Raw genomic sequence first — 26595 nt, forward strand, 5'->3', positions numbered from 1 at the left:
CTCCTTTTGACCCATAAATTGCATTTTCTAATCCAAAAAATGTGAATGACGGAATAAAGAGGCAGAAGACAGAATTAAAAATAAGTAGGGATGCAATATCTTTCAGCTTTGTGTTTGGGGTTTTGTTATTGTTGTTATTGCTGCTTCTTCCCATCCTAGTTCACATATCTTCTTAATTTTCATTGCCTCACATGTGATGATTGTAGTAACCGGAAATTTTGGGAGATATAATCCCAATACTTCTAGAGTACGCCAAGTTTGGGGAAAGATAAAGACTGCTAAAATGGGGCTCAAGACTTAAGTCACCGTATTTTTCTCTGACATTCTTGGGTTGAGGAATATGGAGGAATATGGGGAAATTAACCTGAACATTCAGGGGCACTCTGGAGGTCAAAGCTATAAGGATCTACTTCCTGATTCAACCACCCATTCTAGAACTGAAACTTGAATTTCGTTCTTATGGATTAACAAAATTAGCCACTTTAAAAAACATATTTAAAAACATTACATTTTAAAAAAAAAGCATGCTCAACGCTCCCACATTTGGTCCCATTCCCATGATTCAACCTTTAGACTTTGACCTGGATGATTGAGTCTTGGTACATTCCAATTCTGATTCTCTGCCTAACTAATTTTGTTCTGACTGATGAAGTTGCTTGGATGAGTAACAAAACGTTTCAGGTTAATAAAGTTTGGTCCAATTGCCATAATTCCACCTTTAGACATCTTTGGCCTGGATGATTGAGTCTTCATTGACATTTTGCAAGCCATTTTGGGAAGAAACCCCTGACATTGGTGTGACACAAGTTGGTACATTCCAACAACTCTCTGGTTCCTTGTGTGTCCAATCACACTTGGCCAATAAAAAATTCTATTCTATTCTATTCTCTGCCTAACTAATTTTGCTCTGACTGATTAAGTTGCTTGGATGAGCAATGAAACGTCTCAGATTAACAAAGTTTGGTCCAGTTGCCATGAACCTTTAGAGTCCCAAGAATGTAGTAATCCATTATGGTGCATCTGGAAGACCTGGTAAGAAGATGATGGTGCTGCCATGTTCATTTCTGCTCCCTTCATTCTTGATCTAAACCCCCTTCATATATACTATAAGTAGACTCCTTTACTCATGAGGGAAATGGGAAGCTGTTCCATTTAGTCTTACAAGAAAGGCAGATGAGATGGGAAATAGTGATCAGTCAACCCTCTGCTGCCTTTCCTACCCACTCATATGCTGTGCTTGCTAATAAACCTATTTTTCTTAAATGATTCAAGCACATAAGGCGGTTGATATCCTATTACTCATCCTCAAACTGTATAAGTATTGAAATAACTTAGGAAAAGAAGAGCAAGACTTCTGCTTCTGACACTATATGGAAAATGCACCACTTTTCTCTTTCTTAAACTACTGAGGCCAGCATAATGTGAATAGAGAATAAATCTCTGCCAAGGTGTACTAGATAAGATTAAAACCATGACTGATTATATTTGAATTATCCTGCTTGCTCATCAAAAATCCCTCCATAATGTATTGGGTCATGTATTGACTTTATACTCTGCATTGAAATGAGGGCTGTGCAGTTCTCACACATGTAAAATCTGTGAACTCCTTACTGCTTACATTTTGGAAATGACAACTTGTGCAAAAGTGAAAACGTTGGTCATTTGTGACCTCTACCTTTGAATATTTATTTTCTTATTTGTTAAATTTATACGCTGCCCATCTCACCAATAAGGGAACTTTGTTTAGTTTTGTGCCACTCAGAAATAGATCGCCTTTCTTGTGTATGTCCAGTCACACTTGGCCAATAAAGAATTCTATTCTATTCTATGTTTCAAACATACCTGGTGAATTGAAAAAGCAAACACATTTGTCCTTTTAACTTTAGTAAAGGATGTAATAGGATGCCCTTATCCAGAGAGTATAAAACCTTCTGTAAAGCTAATAGGACAACAGTTGAGAATTATCTTCCCCAAGCATTACCAAGGAAAAGTGCTTTGCTATAGAAATTGATATGAAACTAGAAAAGCCTTGCCCTGCACTGGCTGGGGGTTTAAAAAGTAGATTAGATTTGGCAATGTCCCTATGCTATTCTTTCGAAGATATATTATGCTTCTGTTTGTAAGCATGTATTTGGTATTCGTTCATTTGTTTCCAATATGTAGGCTACCCTACAATAGCATTCCTAAGGTGATTCAGCATAAGAAATCAAACCATTCAGAATGATTCTAATTATGGTAGATATAGAGCTGTGATGGCGAACCTATGGCACGTGTACTACATGTGGCACACAGCGCCTTCTCTGTGGGCACGTGAGCCATTGCCCTAGTTCAGCTCTGCCACGCATGCACACGGGCTTTCCACTGGCCATCTGGTCATCGGGTCTCTGCTGTGCATGCAGAGGGCAGGCATATGGGGGGCTGGGCGCATGCAGGGGATGCATGTGCATTGCAGTTTGGAGGTTTGGGCAAATGTGTGTGCACTCGCGCATGTGCGCTTTGGGCACTCGGTCCGGAAAATGTTAGCCATCACTGATATAGAGTATTCATACAATGTGAAAAAGGCATTTCTCAAAAGGTTAAAAATAGCTTAAAGCTAACAGAGAAGAAAAGATCCAGTCTATTGCCTTTCGCCTTTCGCCGCGAACTTAAAACCTATTTATTTCGTATGGCTGGACTGGCCTGATTTTTAAATTTTAATTGAATTTAATGGGTTTTAAATTTCTGTAATTTTATAGGGTGTAATGCTATTTTAAATTTTTTGGCTAATTGAATAAGTTTCTTAAGGGTGTTTTTAAATATTTTAATATTTTAATATTGTGTATGTTTCTGTTTGTATTTTATTTGGCTGTTCACCACCCTGAGTCCTTCGGGAGAAGGGCGGTATACAAATTAAAATATGTGATGATGATGATTATTATTATTATTATTATTATTATTATTATTATTATTATTATTATTATTATTATTATTATTATTATTATTTTAAAATCAAGCTTGAAACTAATTTGAAATTGTTCTGGAAAATCAGTTTCATGCAGTGGGTCTTTGAGAATGATTGAGAATCACTGCCCTCTCTGAGAAGCTGTTACAACTAATTGTTGGTCACTTCTTGTGGGCCAAGACTTGTTATTGCTGTTGCTTTTCCTTCAATAGCAGCATTTTCCCAGTCCCTGCAAGAAACATGGACCATTCACTGTCAGAAAATTTCAGTGTGCTCATATCTGAGAGGGTTTTCAAAGCATCCTTTAGTTTTGGTACTGTAATTTGACTAAAATATGGAGAGGGAAAAGGAACTGGATTTTGATCTGGCACAAAATATTGTATCTTATATTTAAGGAGATTACAGTAGAAGTAAGGAAACCTTGAGCTTTCCAATTTCAGCTGCAGCCAGCAGTGTCCATTTGGTCTAGGAGCAGGATCTGATTTATATTCTGCCTTTGCTCAAATGAGCACTCAACATGGCTCATAAATTTTAAAGGCACAGTTCAAAGATTAAAAAGAGAATGGATGCTAAAAATGATTAACTCTTAAGAGGATGGAGAAAAACCATCCATTGTTGTAGTCCAACAGCATCTTGGAGGGCTGTAAGTTCTCCCCTGGGCTATGGAAAAATACAAACTTGTGCGGCCTTAGTGTAAGCTGTCTCACATTTATTTAGTTATACATATTGCATTTATTTAGCTAACTGTATAAGTTAAAGAATGGCTTCACTCCAAGTCTTGTCTCAAGTGAAAATCCTGTAACTTCTCTCTTTCTCTTTATTTTTAATTCCTGCATTGTTAAGTTATGCATGCTTTGTTTTTTGTTTTAAGTTCCTGACGTACAGTGTACAGGTTTGATTGATCTTGCACATAGCTTTTGTTAGAATGTTACTTACAGTGAACGTTGGATTTTATGTGAGTTGCCAGAGAAATGAATGATCAGTGCCAAAATTGGATGGCTGTAACAACTCTACTGCTGCTGTGAAGTACAATATGCCTCATTCTTTTAACATTGACAGCTCCTGTGTAGCTTGCTGATGACTCAAGGAAACCTATGCTCTTATCTTAACCAGGCATTTGTAGCCTTTAGCTGTTAATATGCATATATGAAAGGGTGGCATGTAGGATAGCAAGAAACATATGTGTTCCTGTAGATATCCTTGTTCAGTTGCTCTACTTGCATTTCTGTCTTTGTGCCGCCCCAGTACATATTCTGTTGCTTTTTTATTTCAGCAGTAAAATTGTACTTTATGCTGTAAATCTAATGAAACATGATACCTTTCTCTTAACATTCTCATACATTTTCAAATTTATTTTCAGTAATGATAATATTCCGCTAGTCTGTAATGCATGCCTTGAATCTTTGCCACAATTAATTTTAAAAACCGTCATTATTTGGAAATTTTGTACAGAGCTTGTTAAGAGCAAACAGAATCATGTACAATGATAAGCCACTAGCTCTCAGTGATTTTTCTGAACCAACAGTTCAAATCAGGCAGTAATATGCACAAGTCTTAGCATATATCAATGACTTCTTTTATTTTCTTCTAGGAAATCAAACATGAAGCCAGTGACTTTCCGTGTAAAATGGCCAAGCATCCGAAAAACAAAAATCGCAACAGGTACAGAGATGTCAGCCCCTGTAAGTATTGTGACCTTCTCAATTTATTTACAAAAATTATAGCATTGTGGTCAGTGAAGATTCTCAGTCAACCAGGTAGAGTTGTCTGGAAGTTGTGTCATGTCAACTAGATCAGGGGTCTCCAACCTTGATAACTTTAAGACTTATGGGCTTCAACTCCCAGAATTCCTCAGCCAGCTTTATTGGCTGAGGAATTCTGGGAGTTGAAGTCCACAAGTCTTAAAGTTGCCAAGGTTGAGGACCCTTGAACTAGATAGAAGTCCAGTTGCCATGACTCAACTTCCAGATGTAGCATTATTATTTTTCTAATTTTCTAATATAATTTTAAAAAACTCAAAGGAATGGGGTTTTTCAGATGTAATGCCAATCTTTGAATTAGCATCACAGTACAGGTAATCTTTGACATACAGCAAATCATTTAGTGACTATTCAGAGTTACAATGGCACTGAAAAAGTGACTTATATAATAGCTGTGACCAAAAAAAAGGTCGTAAAATGTGGCAAAACTCACTTAGCAAATGTCTCAGCAACAGAAGTGTTGGGCTCAATTGTATGTAAGACATGTGCAACATTTTTAGTTGTGGATGCTTTACTTAATATGTGGGAGTTACTGAATACTAACATTCAAAGACATTTCAAGTTACTGAAGTCTGATGTGAGTGAGATATCAAGTAAGTAGGGTCACCTTATGAAAATTTGTAAGCCAGGACTTTCTGAGCTAGAAGATTTTTATTCATTGCATTTTTTATTACGTTAAGCCTGTTTTAGGGCTTACGGTACAGTTCTTGTATTCCTTATTCCAAAAATCTCAGAAACTTGGCAGCCAGTTTCTTGCAATTATAGTCAGATGAGATTCTGGGAATTGCAAAATAGGGTTTCTGAAAGAGCACTATGCAGGAGAGAATTGTGTAATTGTAAAGAGTCATTTATATTCAGAGATTAGATAAAATAATCCTATATAGAAGAGTTTACACACCTGGATCATGGCTTGCTGCTCTGAATTATCTCATGGTGGAGCAGAAATACCATGCAAAGAGCACAACAAAAAGAGACCAAAATGTGCATGAAATATGCAGGGCTTTGGAAAGGAGGTTGAAATGGCCACCACTGTAAATTTAACAATTAAAAATGTTGAAATACATCAGAAAAATATTTTGGGATTATAGTTAATTATGCAGTAAATGTGAGTTGGCATTGTGATATGTAAAAAGATCAATTTTAGATTGCATTGAAGGAAATATAGGTCCCACAAAACGGGAAACAATAGCTCCATTGTATCCTTCATCGGTCTGTTCCCACTTTGAGTGTCATAACCATTTCTGGAACCACACTTTAGGAAATATTTTGATAAAATGGAACAGATTCAGAAAAGAGCAATAAGGCTGATCAAGCAATTAAAAAACTGAAATCTATCAACAAGGAAACTAGAAATTTGTAACTTTGAAAAGATCCATAAGCTATCTGGAAGGGTGTTATGTAGAAATAGTGGCTATGACATATGGCACTTAATTCCGGGGGCGGGGGGGAGCTTACGAAAATGTTCTCATTAAATCATAAGAAATGAGTTTGGGTGGGAGATGGTAAAAGGGGATTTAAAAATCAAATATTTGTGGTTAAAATTTTGTCTCCCATTCACATCACGGCCTTGGTTATCTTTTGCATCTGCTCATCTCCAAGTGCTACAGTCATCTACTCAGGAGCTTTGACTGTCATGTGTGCTACACATTCAGATTGCCAATCTGTTCTTCTCCATATGTTAGAAAATCTCTACAATCATTTAATAGACGAAAAATCTGTTGAGCCTTCCAGGAAAACTCAATACATGCTATAGTGTTGCACATAATTTTGCTTACTGATCAGTTCTGGAGATTCTTTTTATGGTAACCACCATTGATTTTGTTTGTTTTAGATAAAATGGCTTCCAGTCAGTTTGGTTTTCCTGTAAAATGAAGGGATTCTTTTATATCTGGGTGGGCTAAAGGGAACAAACTTTAGATCTTTAAAACAGAGTGCAGTTACTGTCAGAGCGCTTTGAATATTGATAATCGGTGGATTGGGTTCTAAGAAATGTTAACTGAACAATATATATATGTATATGACAATTTAGGCGAAGCAATTAAGTATTTTTATGATAGAGATTTCAGTTTCTCCTGAGAATGAAATAATGGTTTACGGAAAAGATTATAAAAACCTGCATATAAGATGGTAAAATCTACATTAGCAAATCTCTATGTCTCGTTGTATTGTGCTTGTTCTAAATAAGATTATACACAATTTTTAAAAAATGGTTAGAGGTTGTTCTTCGGTATTTTTAGAGCCTGGGATGGTTTATATTGCTAGGAGCAGCCATTGTTGGCTTCATCTGGTTTTCCTGGTTACAGGTAAATTAACTAATGTTACCCATGTGCTGATAATCCAACATTTAGCTTACTGTAGAGCATTCTACATGGGACCATTCATGTACCTGTTTGGGAAGCTGCTACTAGGACAAAATTCAGCTATTTTGTTGTTGAATGTTATATGCATTCTGTGCTGAAATAATTCTAATGGAAATCTTGAATGTTGGATTGGCTACCATTTAACTGCTAAGCAGCATATAAAACCTCCAGTAACTTGAAACTGAGGTACTCATTTTAAATCTACATGATTACTGAAATTGGGTGTGATATTGCATGCATCTGCACATAGATGTCAGGCGCAATAAATTAGGGAGCAACATGGTTCAAATGACTAGGTTTATTGCATGCAAAAGCTCTCTCTACAAGAATCTGAAGCACTCTATCCTTCATTGGTCTGATCCCACTTTGTTTTGAGTGCTTTCCCCACTTCTCTTCAAATGACTGCATCTCCAACGATCCATCTGTTAACCTACTGAAGTTCGCAGATGACACAACGGTGATTGATCTCATTCGAGACAATGACGAATCCGCATATAGACGAGAGGTTGAACGACTAGCCTCATGGTGCAACCGAAACAATCTGGAACTGAACACACTCAAAACCGTAGAAATGGTGATAGACTTTAGGAGAAACCCTTCCATACTTCCACCTCTCACAATACTAGACAACACAGTATCAACAGTAGAAACCTTCAAATTTCTAGGTTCTATCATATCGCAAGATCTAAAATGGACAGCTAACATCAAAAACATCATCAAAAAAGGACAACAAAGAATGTTCTTTCTGCGCCAACTCAGAAAGCTCAAACTGCCCAAGGAGCTGCTGATCCAGTTCTACAGAGGAATTATTGAGTCTGTCATTTGCACCTCTATAACTGTCTGGTTTGGTTCTGCAACCCAACAAGAAAGACACAGACTTCAGAGGATAATTAGAACTGCAGAAAAAATAATTGCTACCAACCTGCCTTCCATTGAGGACCTGTATACTGCACGAATCAAGAAGAGGGCCGTGAAAATATTTACAGATCCCTCACATCCTGGACATAAACTGTTTCAACTCCTACCCTCAAAACGACGCTATAGAGCACTGCACACCAGAACAACTAGACACAAGAACAGTTTTTTCCTGAAGGCCATCACTCTGCTAAACAAATAATTCCCTCAACACTGTCAAACTATTTACTAAATCTGCACTACTATTAATCTTCTCATCGTTCCCATCACCAATCTCTTTCCACTTATGACTGTATGACTGTAACTTTGTTGTTGGTAATCCTTATGATTTATATTGATATTATTGTTCGTGATTGCTTATTTGTACCCTATGATTATCATTAAGTGTTGTATCATTAAGTGTTAAATTGTACCCTATGACCATCATTTGTGTTGTAAATGTTGTACCTTGATGAAAGTATCTTTTCTTTTGTGTACACTGAGAGCATATGCACCAAGACAAATTCCTTGTGTGTCCAATCACACTTGGCCAATAAATTCTATTCTATTCTATAACAATTTCTGGCACTACACTTTAGGAAATGTTTTTTTATAAAATGGACCAGGTTCAAAAAAGGGCAAAATATATATGACAATTTAGCAAATTGTCAAAGCAAATTGCAATAGCAATAGCACTTAGACTTATATACCGCTTCACAGTGCTTTATAGCCCTCTCTAAGTGGTTTACAGAGTCAGCATATTGCTCCCAACAATCTGGATCCTTATTTTACCAACCTCAGAAGGATGGAAGCAGGAGTGAAATGCTCCCGGATCGGACCGGATCGGCCGATCCAGTAGCGATGATGGCTGGTAGTTCAGAGAACCGGTAGCGATGGCAGCTCAAGGCTTCGCTCACCTGCCCAGAAGTCATTACTTCCTGGTTTTAACCAGGAAGTAACCTGGTTTTTTGAGCCTCTGCGCATGCGCTGGGGCCAAGAGAGGCGGTGGTGGTGACACTGCATGCGGTGGTGGCAGCACTCTCTCCCAGAATGCCACTGCCGTCCCAGAGCTTGCCTTTGCATCTGAAGCCCACTGGCCCCTCTTGCGAAGCTGCCAGCTTCAGGAAGTGGCCCAATAGGCAGAAGTGACACTCCCAGAAAGAGACTCCGGCCTTGCCCCGGAGCCGCCACCCACTCGTCACCCGATCACCATTCGCCATGGGTCAGAGGCTGGGGCCCAGGGACACGCCATTCCCCAGAGCCTCTGCGTGCTCGCCACATGCCTCAGCCGGGTGCATAAGTGCACACTGTTTATTTCATTCATCAGCAGCAGATTATGTGTGCGCTTGCGCAGCCGTCGCATGGAACAGGGTGGTGATGGCAGTGGCACATTTAACAAGGAGAGCGGCTCCGCCCTGGTAACTTTCGGGCACTTGCCTTCCCTGGCAGCCAGCCGCGGGAGGAAGGTAAGGCATGGCAAAGGGAGAGTGGGCGGCGGCTCTGGGGCAAGGCTGGTGTCTAGGAATGATGCATTCCCTGACCCAATTGAGGCAGGCAGCGAGTGGGCAGCGGCTCCAGGGCAAGGCCAGAGTCTCTTTCTGGATGTGTCGCTTCCGGTTGAGGCAGGCATCTCGCAAAGAGGGAAAAGGAAGAATAGAAATTTAAAAAGTTTTCCTACAGGTTCTTTGGGTGTGGCTTTGTGGGGGGGGGCTTGTGATTGAGTGGGCAGGGCTGTGAGTGACATTGAGTTGGCCCTGCCCACTCAGTCACAGGACACCCCCCCACCAAGCCACACCCTCAGAACCGGTAGGGAAAATTTTTAGATTTCACCCCTGGATGGAAGGCTGAGTCAACCTTGAGCCTGATGAGATTCAATCTGCCAAACTGCTGGCAGCTGGTCATCAGCAGAAGTAGCCTGCAGTACTGCATTCTAACTATTGTGCCACCACGGCTCATAAGATAAGAATAAGAATCAATGAAATTCAAGATGGGCTGGACTTAGATCTCTTGTGGATGCAAAGGGACTCAAGGCTGATGATGCGCTTGACCCCTTCCTCGGGCTCAGTCTGGTCATCTCCTGCAAAATATCTTCTTATTGATTGTGTCACTGTGTGGAGCATTCCATCTCCACCACCCCCTCAAAAAGCAAATATTTGTTCTGTTATTTAGATCAGGGGTGCCAAACTCAAGGTGTCATGTTGTCATTATGTAACACATCGTGACTTTTTTTCCCTTCGCTAAACCGGGTGTGGGTGTGGACAGCATCTGGCTCGCGGGCCGCGAATTTGACACCCCTGATTTAGATGTTTATTGAAGAGTTTCCTTGTGTAAATGATAACTGATTTTTTTTTCTGTTCCAACTCATACATTAACTTACCTGTTTTTTATTCTCTGTTTTAACTTACTGCTGTTTTATAAGTATAAATTTGTTTCTTAAAACACTTTGAGAAGTTTTATAGAAGGCAGTGTATTAGTAGAATGAAAAAATAACATGGGACGTGACATTTAGCTCATGGTATCACACAGTAGTGGGTTCCACTTACTTTTGTTACTGGTTCGGAACTGTGCGTGCTCGCGCGCAGCCCTTCTGCGGATGCACAAAACCTTCTGCGCATGCGCAGAGCATCTGTGATGACGTCCAGGAGGGTGGGTGGAGCCTCCTGCTGCCGCCACTACCGGTTCGAGTGAACTGGTAGAACCCACCACTAGTATTGCATCTTATTAAATATTTTTCTCAAGAATAGTTGATAATGGTATAGGAACTTTTCTTAAGAATAAAGGTTTTGCTTTGTGTTTCATATATTTGAAAACAAAAAAGCTTACTTCTTTATTCTGAAACGAGCTGTTTATCACAGTATAAATATTATGTAAGTGTTTAATTGTGTGGTTTCTAATCCATTCTGTAGTTGACCACAGCCGAATTAAACTGGAGCAAGGTGACAATGATTATGTCAATGCAAGTTTGATAAAAATGGAGGAGGCAAACAGAAGTTACATCCTTACACAGGTAAGAACTTTAAGAAAATAATAGAAAAGAAATAGTAGTCTTTCGGTTTTTGTTTTTTGGGGGGGGTTTGTTTTTTTTTGGTATTGGAGATCACAGCTGGTAATTGTGCGGGAAAACAAGTGAAATGCTTTACCTTCACCCATCATGCAGTTATATGCTATAGGTGTAGTATGGTCATTTTGCCTTTTCCACCTCCCCAGTTCCTATAATGTTGCTTTATTGTGGTGAGGAAGGAGGGTGTTTCTGAGATAGATAGAGCAAAGAACAACAGGTGTATATGACAAGACTATATATTCCCAGCAGGATCGCCTGTGGTGTGAAGGTCCTCCTAGCTAAATCAAGCAGGCACTGATATTGGGAAATAGTGATGCTGCAGGCAGATGATGACTTTAGTGAAAACATCAAAGGTATCATTTCATACTGTGGAGAAAGCAATGATAAACCCCTCCTGTATTTTACCAAGACACTGCATGGATAGAAAATCATCATATCATGATGGACAGCAAAGTCCCTCAAGTCAGATAGGACAAAATGCTACTAAGGAAGAGTTGGGGATCTTTTAGAATACTAATAGTGTTTATGATATGGCTAGATTAAAGCCTTAAGGACATCTAGTTGCTGATATAGGTAGTCCTCGACTTACAGTCATAATGGAGCCTACCTGTTATATGTTATGACAGTTGTAATCACGTGACTGTCCCAATTTTGCAGTCTGTTTTGTGGCAGTTATTAATGCCATGGTTGTTTAAGCAAATTCGTTGTTCGTATTGGGGCATGTTTGCTGAAAATTGAGAATAAATGCCAGTTTTTAGTAAAAGCGTTGTAAATGCCAGTCACATGACCATGGAACACTGCAAATGGCTGTAAATATGGGCTAGTTGCTGAGCACTCAAAATGTGGTCACATATTTCCATGCTTTATAGTTTAACTAGCGTGGAAGTATGCAGTTCTCACTAAAAGAATTGACCTTAAACTACTAATCCTTTCCTCATTAGCTCTCAGAATGTTTTTTGAAAGTATGGGCAATACCTTGGGAAGACTTCTTGGACAACTCTTAGGACAATGTTGTCCAGGGATTAAGGGCCTTTAGATCCAACACATCTGGAGGACACTAATCTCAGGAATGCTAATCTAGCATATGGCCTATTATTATTAAAACAGAATCAAGCTATCTACTCCTGAAATAGCACACTGTAGGAAGTGGTGTGCCACACCCTTCCTGTTGGTTGTTGATCACATCATTTTCTCTTTCCAAAGCTGCTTCCTTTGATAAAATCTTGTCCCCTTAGGTACTTTAAATTATTCATCTGTTCATTTGGCTCTGCTTCAACACTTTTCCTTTAATTTATTGGATCTGAGCTGATGAAGATGATTAACATAGGGTTTATCTTCTGGGTCTTTTTAAAAGAAATCTGTATTATATAGCAGATATCTCAAAATACTAAGAAGCCACTGGGCAAAAATTGAGGAAGTTGTTCTTTAGTTTCATATTTTATTAAATCTAAGAGCATGCAAATTTCAATGCAGAATCTTTATAAAAGTAGCTATATAGGCAACATGTTAAAGTTCAAGAATCAGCACCCAAATGCTATCTCACAAAACTAACATTTAGTTGGAGATCCTTCGTACCGTAAATTATGTCATCCATAATAATTCAGATCCTTCAACTGAATGGCAGGAGCCTTAGTAGAATTTGGATGAGCACTGTTTGAGTTGACAATTTCCATCATTCCATTAAGCTGCAACGATTTGAGTTTAAGCCCCAAAATTTTCATCGATACTAAGTTGCTTGCTCCTGATTTTTATTAAGAGGGAAGATGGTAGATAGGATAAGTGAGAGAAAAGCAAATCAGTGTACAGGCTTACAGGAACAAGAATTATCTTTGAGTTTTTGCTATTGTTTAAATTCTTATCAATTTTGTATAGTTGTGCTTCAGTATGTAAGTGCAGTATAGTTTAATTTGATGGAAAAACTTTGACTTAGGAGAGGGTTATCTTAAAAGTGATGGGATAAACATCTAGCAGGAAGAGTAAGCTGTCTCTGATTTTCTTGGTCAGGCCAAGAAAAGTTAAAAATTACTGAACTTCCTACCCATGAGTTTTAATGATTCCTCACCTCAGCAAATCAGAAGTTACATTAACTATAGAATATAGGTTATATTGCTGAGTGACCTTTTTGCCTTAAGAACTTTTCTGTCCCATCTTCCTTGCCTTCAGACATTGTGGGTGCTTCATTCAATACTGGAGGTTTTTAAGAAGAGATTGGACAACCATTTATCTGAAATGATATAGTCTCCTGCTTGAGCAGGGGATTGGACTAGAAGAACTCCAAGGTCTTGTCCAACTCTATTATTCTATTATTCTGTTATTCCTTCTTAAATATTCTTGCCTATTTGTACAAAAAGCTTTGACCTATGCATGGTTAAATATTACAATCTGGCAACTTAAAAACAAAGCTAACTAGCTTGCAATTGCTTGTTCGTTTGTTGTTGCTTCTAAATTGCCCCAATCTGGACGCCAGATTTTACATACCTAGAAATGGAAGCCACACTATGTCGTATTTAGAAATTAACTAAATAAGTATTGTTTGATCATAGTACTCAGAAATTTGTGCCCTATGAATACTGCTCTTTCTTGAAAGTTCAGTATCTTTTTCAGGGTCCACTTCCAAATACTTGTGGTCACTTTTGGGAGATGGTTTGGGAACAGAAAAGCAGCGGTGTTGTCATGCTTAACAGAGTGATGGAAAAGGGATCAGTAAGTATATATAATTTTTAACTCCTTTGGGATCATGGGTATGTAATTCATGTATATTTTAAAAATCTAGTAAAAATAGTCTTAATGTTTTTAATCTAGGAAAAATATATTTAAAAAATCACCCACAAAGCATTTTTCTAAAGTGAAAGAAGTGTTCTTTAAGCAGAATGAAAATACAATGGTATATTTCAAGTTCAGAAGTTAAGTTTGCCATGTAAACTAAATTATGTCTAATTACATCGTTGTTTTTTAAGCAAAGCAGCCTGGAAATTCAGTGCAGCATTAAAAAAAAAGTTTCTTAATCACCAGCACCAAATTTTCAGCAAATATTTAAAATTTTAAGCCCTTCCCCAGAATCACTATTTGCATGTGTTTATTTTGGTTCATGTAAATGTACCTAAATATTGCTTTGTGCCAGCAAAGAAGTGTTTGATCTAATTGATTTTCATATTGAGGCATCGTTTCTGCTTTTTTAGTCGCTTGAAATATGGTTTGTATTGAGGCCCTACAGAACTACAAACTAAACTAGAACTTTTACAGTCTCCTTTCATTATGTAATGAAAATCAAGGTCCTAAAGACCTTACAAAGAATTATTTGACATAGTTCATCCCCTTTCAGGAGCTTTATTTTAATGTTTATAGCAGTTGTGCATAGAACCTCTTGGGAAAGGAGATTTCAAGCCAAGAATGTTCACCTTCTACTTTTTAGTATGGAAGCCAATATCTGACCTGCAGTTTGATGGTATTTGGCACTGGAAGTTCTCAGTAGCATGTGTTTTCGATAGACTCTTTTTAGGTCTGTATGAAAGTTTATTCCAAGTAGTAAGTACTATATGGAGCAATAGTTTTTGGTGTCATAAATCCAAGGAATGCTGGCATTTCTCAAAAGCTTATTCCAGAAATTGTTCAATAAGAACAGGAATAACGAAAGCAGCTATTCAATCCCTATAACTGTCCTAAAGTAGACGAGCCATCTGAAATTACAGAAGAGCCACTACCAATTAATGTGCAAATAGATTATATTGATGGAGGTAAAGTAAAAATTGACACATATGGTAACTTTCTATGTTCTTTAAGGACAACGTATCTTTGGTTCTGAAATGCCTCTCTTCTCACTGCAAGACATAGTAATTGAAAATGTTGACTATGTTATAGGTTGCCTGGCCTGTGCCTCAAATGATGACCATGCAGCAAAAATGTGCCTAGAAAATATTTGCTATGTACAGGCATGCAAAGATTCCTTAAATTGATAAGGAAAATGCTCCCTTGGAAAGAGATTATTTCAGAAGGTGTATTGCATAGCTGCAATTATCATAGCTGATGATAACTTTCTTTGTATTCCTTTACCTAATGGTCATCATCTCCCCATATTTTTTTAATTGAATGCCTGCCTATAGATAATCTTTCTAAAGGAAAAAAATAGTTCAAGATTAAATACATTTCATATGCTTATTGTTTATTGCATAATGGAATTTTATATCTTGGGATTAGTAGCATAATGCAGATGGCTGATTAAATAATTTCTAAATGGTCTGAAAATTGTTCAAGACACTTGCAGAAAAGTGGTAGACCATGTTTGGTTAACTTCCCTACACTCAGTCTAGTCCATACCTGTACATTTGCAGATAAAAAAAATTGGCAGATACTTTTTTTTTAGCAGAGATGATTCATGAAGATGATTGTCTAGCATTTCATAAAGTCATACAAATCCCTTAAAAAAAGTGGCAAACAAATATTTTAAATATGTTAAAAATGTTCAGGACATACTAAAAGCTTTGGGGACAAGATTAAACTGATGAGTGAGCCAGCATTGACTTAGTTGTCATGCATGTCAATTAGTATAGATGTTCCTGAAATCATAATATATGGTGCTGGGCTTCATCCTGAAAGCATCCAAGACTGCCAGTCTTTCTCTTTCAAACAATGGTTGGTTTGACATTTCAAAGAAATGACTTCGGTGGTGTTCTTAGAATGTTGCGTCTCTGGACCTCTTTAAAGTAGACCAGAGGTCTTCAAACTTCGCAGCTTTAAGACTTGTGGACTTGTGGAGCTATGCTTGTTGGAGAATTCTGAGAGTTGAAGTCCACAAGTCTTAAAGTTGCCAAGTTTGAAGACCTCTGAAATAGACAGATTGCTTCTGAAGTGTAGGAAAGAATTCCCTCAACCTTAGATGACTCTTTAGAGAGCCAGTTCGATGAAGTGGTTAAGGTATAGAGCAGGGGTGAAATCTAAAAATTTTCCCTACCGGTTCTGTGGGCGTGGCTTAATTGGTGGGCATGGCTTAATTGGTGGGCGTGGCTTGGTGGTCAGATGACTGGGTGGGCGTGGCCAGTAACAATAAATAATAAAAATAATAAACAAAGTATAAAAAACAATAAGAGGTACCAAAAACCAACTTTCACACTTTACACACACACAACACAACACAACTGACTCACACACAATGTAAAAGCAGCTGTACTTCACAAAGCCACAAAAAGCTCAAAAACCAACTTTCACACTTTACACACACACAACACAACACAACACAACTGACACACACACACACAATACCACCTACAGCTTTCTGAGATTTTGTGTGTTTGTGTAGTTAGAGTGAAATACTACAGAAACACACCAAATCTCAGAAAGCTGCACAAATATTTTATTATTAAGGTTTGTGGACTTCAATTCCCAGAGTTCCTCAGCCAGCAAAGCCAGCCAGCATTAGTTGCTCAGTGATGAAATAGATTAGCTAAGTTTAGATTAATTCTGTCTGGTGCTGAAAGTGAAACTGGGGCTTTGGGATCCTCAGAGGCTTTTTTTTACTTTTAAAGGCATGTTTCGGCTGAAGAAAAACCTGCTTTTAAAAGTAAAAAAAAAAATCTCTGCTGATGGTGCGGCTCAGCAGAAGCAGGGGGCGGGGCCAGGGATTTTTGCTACCGGTCCTCCGAACCAGCAGCCACCATCACTACCCGATCAAGCGAGCCGGTCCGAACCGGGAGCATTTCACCCCCGGTATAGAGGTAGACAAGGGAAGATGTCTTTCAAAAGGAAGCCAGCTGAGTGACTTTGGACAATCAGTCTCTTTCAGCCCTAGGAAGAAGGTAATGGTAAACCACTTCTGAAATCTTGCCAAGAAAATTGCAGGAACTTGTCCATTTACAAACAATAAAAACACAGTATATTAAAAAAATAACCGACCCCCACCCACTCCCCAGCAACAACACATAATTAAATAAGCCATTTGATGGGCAAAACTTCAGGGCCTTATGAAAGACTGTCAAAGTGAGGATCAGTCTAATTTCTACAGGTATAGCAATAGCATTCAGACTTATATACCGCTTTACAGTGCTTTACAGTCCTCCAAGCGGTTTACGAAGTCAGCATATTGCCCCCAACAATTTGGGTCCTCATTTTACCCACCTCTGAAGGATAGAAGGCTGAGTCAACCTTGAGCCTGGTGAGATTTAAACTGCCAAATTGCAGGCAGCCGGCAGTCAGCAGAAGTAGCCTGCAGTACTGCACTCTTAACCTCTGCGCCACCACAGCTCATATTTGTTCCAAAAGGAGGGAGCCATCATGGAGAAGGCCCTTCTTCTGGGTGCTGCCAGATGTATCTTCTTAGGGGACAGAACCTGCAGCATTCTTTGCCTCCCTGCTTTAGTGGGTCGGGTGGATGTGATCGGCAAGAGACGGTCCCTCAGATAAACTGGTTCTTTCTATAGTAATACAAGTAGTGAAACAGATCTGAAAGAAAAGTGCTCTGACTTCAGCATTGCCCCAACTATCTTTATGTACTTTTCACCAATACTGGTAACTTGGAACAAAGTATGAAATTATAGAGAACTCTTTGGAGTAGGCTGCCAATGCCACTAAACAAATGGTTGTGTGGGACACTGAATGGATAGGAATCATTATTTGTCACCATGAGGTACCAAAATCATATATGCAGCGAATTCTCTTATATGTTGTAAGGAAAAATAAGCTCACAGGCGGTTATAATTTCCTACTGTATCCAGCTAAATCGTGCTGTTCAGGTTGAAAGGAAGAAAAATTTTGTTCCCTCTAATAATGAATCAACTTCTTGAAAGCATTTCTTTTGTGAATCCCATTTGATTCTGTTCCATAAAAGACCTTCAGTATAATCATCCCACGCTTAATTATTTTCCATTGGTATTTAATGAGTATAATAATTAATGTCTTTGTTAGATGGTAGAAACAAAGGAGGAAAGAATAAGATTCTTACTCTGAAAATAGAACATTAAAAACCCATGAGCAGTGAACATTTCCTTCTTAACTCCTGCTGAGTTATAATCGTAGCCAGAGAAATTATTTTGTCTTCTGCAGAATAACATTTAGCAAGGGCGTATTTTTTGTGAACAAAATGTATGTTACTTTGTGCAACCTAATTCCAGAATATTCTAATAAGACTCCCTATTTTCTATTCTATTCTATTCTATTTTCCAGGATTAGATAGATATTTCTAGCATGTACATATCCTAATGATGCATTTCTTAGATTTCCTGGAAGATAATTTCTTTGAAAATTAGTATGTATTAGTCAAAAGCTTTGGTAATGAGCAGCTCAGACTTCATTTACAATAAACTATTGTAGTCTTTAAGCTATCCCATATGCCGTCAAAATGACTTCATAAGCAAGGGATTTTTGAAACCAGGTATGAGGTATCCTGGCTGTCTTTATTGCAGCTTTTTCATTTTAATTGCAATTAAAACTTTGTGCCTGGGTTCATCCAGGTGAACATCTAACTATTCTCCAAGGAGCGTCCCTTTATCCACTTGGATAATTTTGTTGCCCTGTCATATTTCTTAGTGACATATTCTGTAATCCCAAAGTAGATCCAGAAATTCAGAATCTTATTGTCGAGCCAAATTATTGAGATAGCAATTGGTGTGCTAAGTAGTTGCAGTGTCTTAAGGAAAAATTATTGTAATTTTTCTTGAGTTTAAGCAGTTACATCTCAGTTTGTATCTATGTGTGTCTAAATGAACATGCATATAAATGTGCCCATCTGTGCCGAGCTATACAGATTGAAAGTATAATCTTACAATGGTGTTATTTGATTGTCTTATATATCAATGATTTGGTGAGCGTATTTATGTTTAGCTACATTCATTCTATATTTCTCTTTGTTAAATAATTTGCATAAATAATGTAAGTCTTGTTCTGCTTTCTATCCTCCAGATAAAATGTGCACAGTATTGGCCACAAAAAGAGGAAAAAGAAATGTTCTTTGAAGATACAAACTTCACATTGACCTTAATATCGGAAGACGTAAAATCCTATTATACAGTCCGACTATTAGAACTGAAGAACCTCATAGTGAGTATGATAAAAATTAAATGCTGTATTTTGCAGCATTGATTCTCTTTATTAAAATGGGTGAGGTTTAGCATCAATGCTTCAAGAATTTCCATAGCTGATATTAAAAGTCTTAAGTTTTGATTTCAGATAGCATTTCATTCTAGTTTTGAATATTGCTCATTTCCAGGATTATTATTCTGTGATGTCTTTTGGGAATGGCATTATCACCATCCTGCTGTTATTTCCTGCAACTTTGCATTTGTTAGGCATTGTCCAAAACATAAGAGGATGCTTCCCACTTTCAAATTGCAAGAGAAGTCCATTTTTCATCTTTAATTTATTAATTTACAGACAAACGAAACACGAGAAATTCTGCATTTTCATTACACGACGTGGCCTGACTTTGGAGTCCCGGAATCTCCAGCTTCATTCCTCAACTTCCTGTTCAAAGTGAGAGAATCGGGGTCCCTGAATCCTCAGCATGGTCCCATTGTGGTACATTGCAGTGCTGGAATTGGAAGATCAGGAACTTTTTGCCTGGTTGATACTTGTCTTCTCTTGGTAAGAATGGCTGATGGGCATAGCAGGGATTTGGGTTGGTTATATGGTTGGTTCAACTGGGCTCAGGGCAAAATACCTTTCAGGGACTTTTGCGATGTGCTTTTATTTTGATCACCATTATGCTTCTTCAGTAAAGGCTGCTGAATGGAGGAGGAACTGATATGGAGGCCCATAAGTGAGACAATGTCCCAGATTCTTTTCAGTTTTGACCTTGAAGAAGAAAAAGGCTGGGAGGGGAAAGAAGATGCCACAGCAGGAGGGAGGGACACAAAACACACTGTTGTTGAAGTTTTCCCATAAATCTTTTGAGATACACAGCAAATCCCATCCTTCAGTGCTGTGTTTTGACATCAAAGCTGAGCACCAGCAGAATATTAAATAAACTTCTATTAGACAATACGTACCACCCATTCTTTCCCAACTCTGCTCCTTTCTTGTTCCAATAACAGTGTTCCTCTTGATTCAGGCAATGCTTGACATTATCTTTTTGTTGTTGTTGTTGTTGTTGCTTTAAATTTTAAGCTCCTTTCAAATAATTCATGAGCAGCTCTGCGGGACTCTTCAATGCCTTCCTACATTTCAGTACTAGCCTATTTAAAAGCCTGGTGGGAAATCCATGCTGTCCTAAGCATATAGGACATATTTGGAAGTACATCCTACAACTTTTGAAAAAAAACAACATCTCGGCAACAACCCTTGCAAAGAATTACAATGCTAAACATGCTTACTTTATTGTAAGATCCATTGTGTTCAGTGGTATTTACTCAATAGCATTTAGGACAGTGGTGGGTTGCTCCCGGTTCTGTCCGTTTCTTAAGAACCGGTAGTAAAAATGGTGGAAGCCTCCGCCCACCCGCCCTGATGTCATATTTGGTGAACTGCACATGCGCAGAAGCACTCCCGTTGCGAACCGGTAGTAAAGGTAAGTAGAACCCACCCCTGATTTAGGATAAGTGTAATTCGGATTGGAGCAATTGTATGTTGCCCAATACATTCCTTAGATGCATTTCTGATCACAATGTACTCCATGCTGATATGATTACATGTCTAAACACAGGGATTTTGGATCTTTTTATCCATGAAAGTTTAGTATTATTTTCCTTTTGCCCTTCCCTTAGTGCATTTCTAATCTCTAATCCTTGGGGCTGTAGGGATGAACTTGGCTAGGTTCACAGGTTTCATGAAGCTAATTATTTGCTTAAGCATGATTTACTTAATACATCTTGGATGGCTGGGTTTACAAATAACCATTTAGTGGTTTATTGTAGGATATGACTAAACGTCATGGCTGAAACAGTATTAGCAGAAGTAATAAGAGTTGTGCTTCCAGTGCTTTGGTGAGGGCCAGAGGTGGTATATTAAGTAGTAAATTCCTCCATTGTATTCCTTTAATGTTTCCCCCCCTATGTTTGGTTACTAATTTTACTTTTTTTTAAAACGTTATCAAGTAACTGAATAACATAAATTCAAGATATCTATAAAAAAGATAATGGAAAATATGTTTTAAAAAATTGACTAAAAAGTCAGACTGATGAACCTGAAAGGATTCCAGAGGGGACTTGGGGATATCCGAGGGATTTACTACATGTCCTGCTGAGGCTGTGGTTACTGTATTTTTTGGACGCAAAAGAGGGTGAAAATCTGGGTGTGTCTTATAGTCCGAATACCCACCCGCCGGCCCCCACCCTTCAGACATTTTTGGGCAGTTCCAGGTGTGGGGGATCTGGGTCAGGGCACAGCCTGAGGAACAAACCTCTTCGGGATGGTCTGGGGGGGGGGAATCTGCCCGACAGTTTGGTCAAACAAGGTGGGCCCCACAGTTCATGGCTAGTCCCCCCTCTGGCTGCCCAGTGGGTAGCTCAGGACAGACAATGGCCACGAGGACTTCACTCCCCAGCAATGTGAGGAACCGCTGCCGCCTAAGCCCTCCCCGTGCCCAGGAGCAATTTCTTTCCCGATTCCAAAGGAAAGCATTTTCGGGCATCAGACCCACGATCCCCTTCCCAATTCTAGAAATGGGGCTTGTGGAGGCAAAAAAAGTGCATTGCGTTTCAGGCGGCGGATCTGGTCAGGAGGAAAGAGAAAGTGAGTCTGCTGAGGTGGAGGGTGTGTGGCTCTGCAATGTACAATGGGGAGGAAAGTATTTTCAGGCAGCAGCACTGCAATCCCCTCCCCAAATCCAAAATGGTTCCCTGCTGCACATTGCAGGGGAACCGGCCACCACCTAAAACGCAGCTCTGAAAATTGCATCAGGAAATCGGGCCAACAGGCAGCGGTGGCTGGAAAGGAGGGATGTTTCACTTTAGGGGCCCCCACTCAGCTCCTGGGTGCGGAAAGGCTTAGGTGGTAGTGGAAACGATGGCTCCTCACATTGCTGGGGAGTGAAGTCATCATGGCCATTGTCTGCCCTGAGCTGCCCACTGGGCGATCAGAGGGGGGACCAGCCGCGAACTGTGGGGCCCGCCTTGTTTGCTGAAGCTGCCAGGCAGATTCTCCCCCCCAGACCATCCCAAAGAGGTTTGTTCCTCAGGCTGTGCCCCGACCCTCCCCCCAGAGCATGCGAGGGGTCTCTAAAGGGAAAGCGAGTAGGTTTTCTGGAAAATAACTTCTCAGTACAGGTAACCAACACCCTCTTTCCCAGCCTAGTCTCTGATGCACCTCTCGCTTGCAGGAGGAGGGCAGCGTAAAGCAGCGCCACCTTAAACCAAAGCCTCTGAGTAACTGGGAAAGAAAGCCACGCTTTCTAAAAAACAGAAAGGTACGGGGTCATCTCGGGAGCAGAGCCTTCGGTGCCAAGTCCCTTGTCTGCCCCCAAGAAAATCATCCCCCACCCCACTCCAGTGAGATGCATGTAGAGTGATGTTTTAAACAGATAAAAAGATCTGTGCTGCTTGTTATCAAAATTGAATGGAAGTGAAGATGCAGCTGATCCTGATGCTTGGTAGGCAGAGGCAGAATTCTTGTTTTCCTCCCCAAAAATTAAAGTGTGTCTTATATTCCGAAAAATACGGTATGTAGGGCAGCAAAGGCTATGGATAGGATTGGGCCTTTTATTGACCCATTGCTCCAAACCCCCCCCCCTCCCGTTCACAGAGGAGCTGTGGGTTCCGAAAAGGGCTAAGAGATGCCTAGAGTGCCCCCGGAGGAAAATGAGGGATGAATCCAACTGAACAGGACTTAGAATTGCTATTAAAGCCTATCTCGTGGGGATAAAAGTGGCAAAAAGAGCATTATTTCTCTGCTCTAATCATATCTGCAGTGTCGCTGATGTTATTATTTGATGTTTTATTGGTTTTTTTATTGGTTTTAATGATTGTAAGATGCCTAGCATCGCCCCTCTAGCCAGATGGATGGCATACAAGTTGAATGAGTAAATAAATAAATAATGAACATCCATGACATCCATGTGATTTTCTTGGTAAACATACAGGAGTGGTTTATCGTTGCCTTCTCCCACGCAGTACGAAATGATGCTTTTGGCATTATCACGAAAATGTTGATCTGCCTCCAGTATCTCCCTTAATCGCTGTCTGCTTGCTTTTGCTGGGTGACCTTGCTGGGAATATGTATTCTTGGCAAACACTTTCAATGTTCTTCACTCATCTCTTCCTGGAACATTCCCCTACACACCCACCCACCCCAGAATAAGGCAGCGTAGGAGGACTTGGGAGAGAGCTAACACTAGGGAGTTTTCCATTCTTTATTTAGCGGTGATATTTATCTACCAGAAATGTAATCTCAAATATGATCTCCACAGCGATAAGAAAGGCTATTTTTTTTGACAATCTCTCCAACATTGGCAAACATAATTCTGATAGATGAGTGCCAATCTAATTGGGGTCAAGTGCCATCGGTATATAATGTGTTACTGCAGTTCTTGGACTGAAGCTGAGGTGAATTTCTATACTTCTGCAAAGTTGTCTCTTGTATGGATTTACCAAGATTGGTATTCTCAAACGTCCTTTAAATCTTGGGGTGGATCTCCTATTGCTAATTGCGGTAACAACCTATTTAATTTTTGTATATTGTTTCCTAGGGTTCTTCTAAGTAATTAAGTATTAGATTCTCAAAATTGGTATAAGGCTCAGTTACTAAATCTCTAACATTCATGTTGCCTAAAAGAGATTTGAGTTGATAATGATAACCTATCATCTTTTCACTGCTGTATCTCATTCTATCTATCTGTCTTCTATCATATAGCTAATATTGAGGCTCCTTTCCCCGGATGGGCGGCATACATATTTGATAAATTTAAAAAAATCTTCTATCTATATCTATCTATCTATCTATCTATCTATCTATCTATCTATCTATCTATCTATCTATCTATCTATCTCTATCATCTACCTACCTACCTACCTATCTACCTACCTACCTACCAGAGGTGGGTTTTAACAGGTTGTGACCAGTTCTGGAGAAGCAGTAGCAGAAATTTTGAGTAGTTTGGAGAACCGGTAGTAAAAATTCTGACTGGCCCTGCCCCCATCTATTCTCTGCCTCCCGAGTCCCAGCTGATTGGGAGGAAATGGAGATTTTGCAATAACCTTCCACTGGATTGGGGAGGGAATGGAGATTTTACAGTATCCTTCCCCTGGAGTGGGGTGGGAATGGAAATTTCACAGTAACATTTACCTGCCATGCCCACCAAGCCATGGCACACCCACTAAGCCACACCCACAGAATCGATAGTAAAAAAACTTGAAACCCACCACTGCTACCTACTTAGACACTGCCATCTGACATAGTGACTCCAGGTTAGGCTATATGGACCTAATATTTATTGTTATAAAATATTTTACTCTAAAAGTAATGGATTTTATTTTAAGAACATTTTATTGTGAAGTAATAAATTCTGAAATGTGATTTACAGACATAGAACTCATCTTCTGGGCTGATATAAAAGATAGCAACTAAAAATGACTGTTTCTAAGGGGCCTGAGGGCATTGTAATTCCTTATCTATTGTTGGGCATTGAAACTAAGCATGATAGCTGTAAGCGTTTCCAGAGCGAGAGTCATTTTTAATATGCTGTGGTAAGAAATAATATTCTTTGAGCCCCCTTAAAATTACATTATCATGGGGTGAAGATCACAGAAATTCAGCTATAATATAATGTGCTGTCTTTGTGTTTTCATTGAATATCTTGTCATTTTAGGAGGCTTGAGTACTCTTAATATCAGAGTTTTACAACCGCTCTGCAAATGAAAATTTGCAGCACTGTACTGCTTTTATGGGATCAAATTCTTGTTGAGTTGCATATGATTGTTCTCAGGAATTATTTTTCTGGTTTGGTGCATAACTGCTGATTTCTCATTGGTCCTCCTTTCGTGAACATATTTTTTTTTGATAGATGATTTTTTTTACATCATATGTGTTGTTTCATTTTTAAAAAAAACTGTGAATTCTGAGGAATGCTGTAAGATAGTTTACTGAGTGTCACCTCTCTTTGTGCAGATGGACAAAAGGAAAGATCCTTCTTCTGTCGATATTAAACAGGTTCTTTTAGAAATGAGGAAATACCGAATGGGGCTTATACAAACAGCAGACCAACTTCGCTTCTCGTACTTGGCTGTGACAGAAGGAGCCAAATTTATTATGGGTGATTCTTCAGTACAAGTGAGTGCAGTACATATTGTCTTCAATTTCAATCATTCTTTATAGTCAGTCTTAAGTTGTATTATGTAGAAGAATTCCAGTGCAGCGATATGTATTAAAAAGGAATGGTCCATGATCTTCTTCTTTTTTTGGATGCTAGTCAACATAACTAATAAACAAAGATAGCAAATAATACAGAGCCTCTTGGTATTTTCAAAGGTGATATATGATAGGTAGGTAGGTATAGAAGGAAGGAAGGAAGGAAGGAAGGAAGGAAGGAAGGAAGGAAGGAAGGAAGGAAGGAAGGAAGGAAGGAAGGAAGGAAGGAAGGAGAGAAAGAAAGAGAGAGAGAGAGAAAAAACAAAAGAACAAAAGAAAGAGTTTATTATGACATATATTTGTGGTAATTACAGTAGTTTCCTCAGATTCATGATCAGAAAAAGTTAGTGATGATTATGATATTCATAATTAGCATATGAGAAATACTTCTCCATTAGAGATATGATTTAACATTTGTAGAATGGCAAGAAGTTATTATCCCTTTTTGTGCCATAGGAAGTTGAGCTTGAACCTTAATTAGAACAATTAATAAGTGGAACGACTTGCCTGCAGAAGTTGTGAATGCTCCAACGCTGGAAATTTTTAAGAAAATATTGGATAACCATCTGACTGAGATGGTGTAGGGTTTCCTGCCTGGGCAGGGGGTTGGACTAGAAGGCCTCCAAGGTCCCTTCCAACTCTGTTGTTATATATTATATATAACCTCTAAATAAGTTACAGCTTAGCTGTTTCAGATTGAAATCTGATATCACAGTCTTTTGTTTAAAAAAACGTTATGATAGGTTCTCCCTGGAAGTCGAGATATTCTTCCTGATGCCCACTTTTTCATCATAAACATTTATCAGATTTGATGTCTACTTATTTCCATGGAAATCGGTGGATTTATCTTCTGTAGAAAGGGGCAAGACATTAATGACAAACGGTGGTATATTTTTGTAGTAGAACAAGAAAGTGCTTGGTCAAGAATGAGCAGCTGCTGCAATGAAGAACTTGTTTAGGATATTATTATTGTTATTGTTATAACAATCAACAAGTACAAGAAAGCAACAGTATAGACATAGACATAGACACATGAAAAAAATTGGCACAAAAAAAAGATATAAATAGGCAAAACATAGCCATAAACACATAGAATGATTACATATAATTGAGGACATTAGGACAGGGACGGTAGGCAAACTGGTACGCTTATGCACACCCCTTTAGGGACCTCTTAAGAAATATGAAAGGTCCACGGTAGACAGTTTAAGGTAAAAGGTATGGAGATTACAGAGACTAACAATAGGATCAGGTAGAGTGTTCCAGACATTTACTACTCTATTGCAGAAGTCGTATTTCCTACAATTAAGATTAGAG

At 39.0% G+C, this 26595-nt stretch overlaps 1 protein-coding gene across 1 annotated transcript in view; it reads left to right on the forward strand.

Moving 5' to 3' along the window:
- Positions 1–26595, forward strand: part of PTPN1 (protein tyrosine phosphatase non-receptor type 1) — a 108112-nt gene that overhangs the window by 74745 nt on the left and 6772 nt on the right. The window contains exons 2-7 of the mRNA XM_058175048.1: positions 4533–4623; positions 10862–10962; positions 13621–13719; positions 18904–19041; positions 19375–19584; positions 25039–25200. Coding sequence (XP_058031031.1) covers positions 4533–4623; positions 10862–10962; positions 13621–13719; positions 18904–19041; positions 19375–19584; positions 25039–25200 — 801 coding nt within the window. The remainder of the gene's footprint in view (positions 1–4532; positions 4624–10861; positions 10963–13620; positions 13720–18903; positions 19042–19374; positions 19585–25038; positions 25201–26595) is intronic.

This window comes from Ahaetulla prasina, chromosome 3 (assembly GCF_028640845.1).
Source record: "Ahaetulla prasina isolate Xishuangbanna chromosome 3, ASM2864084v1, whole genome shotgun sequence".
NCBI classification, from domain to species: domain Eukaryota; kingdom Metazoa; phylum Chordata; class Lepidosauria; order Squamata; family Colubridae; genus Ahaetulla; species Ahaetulla prasina.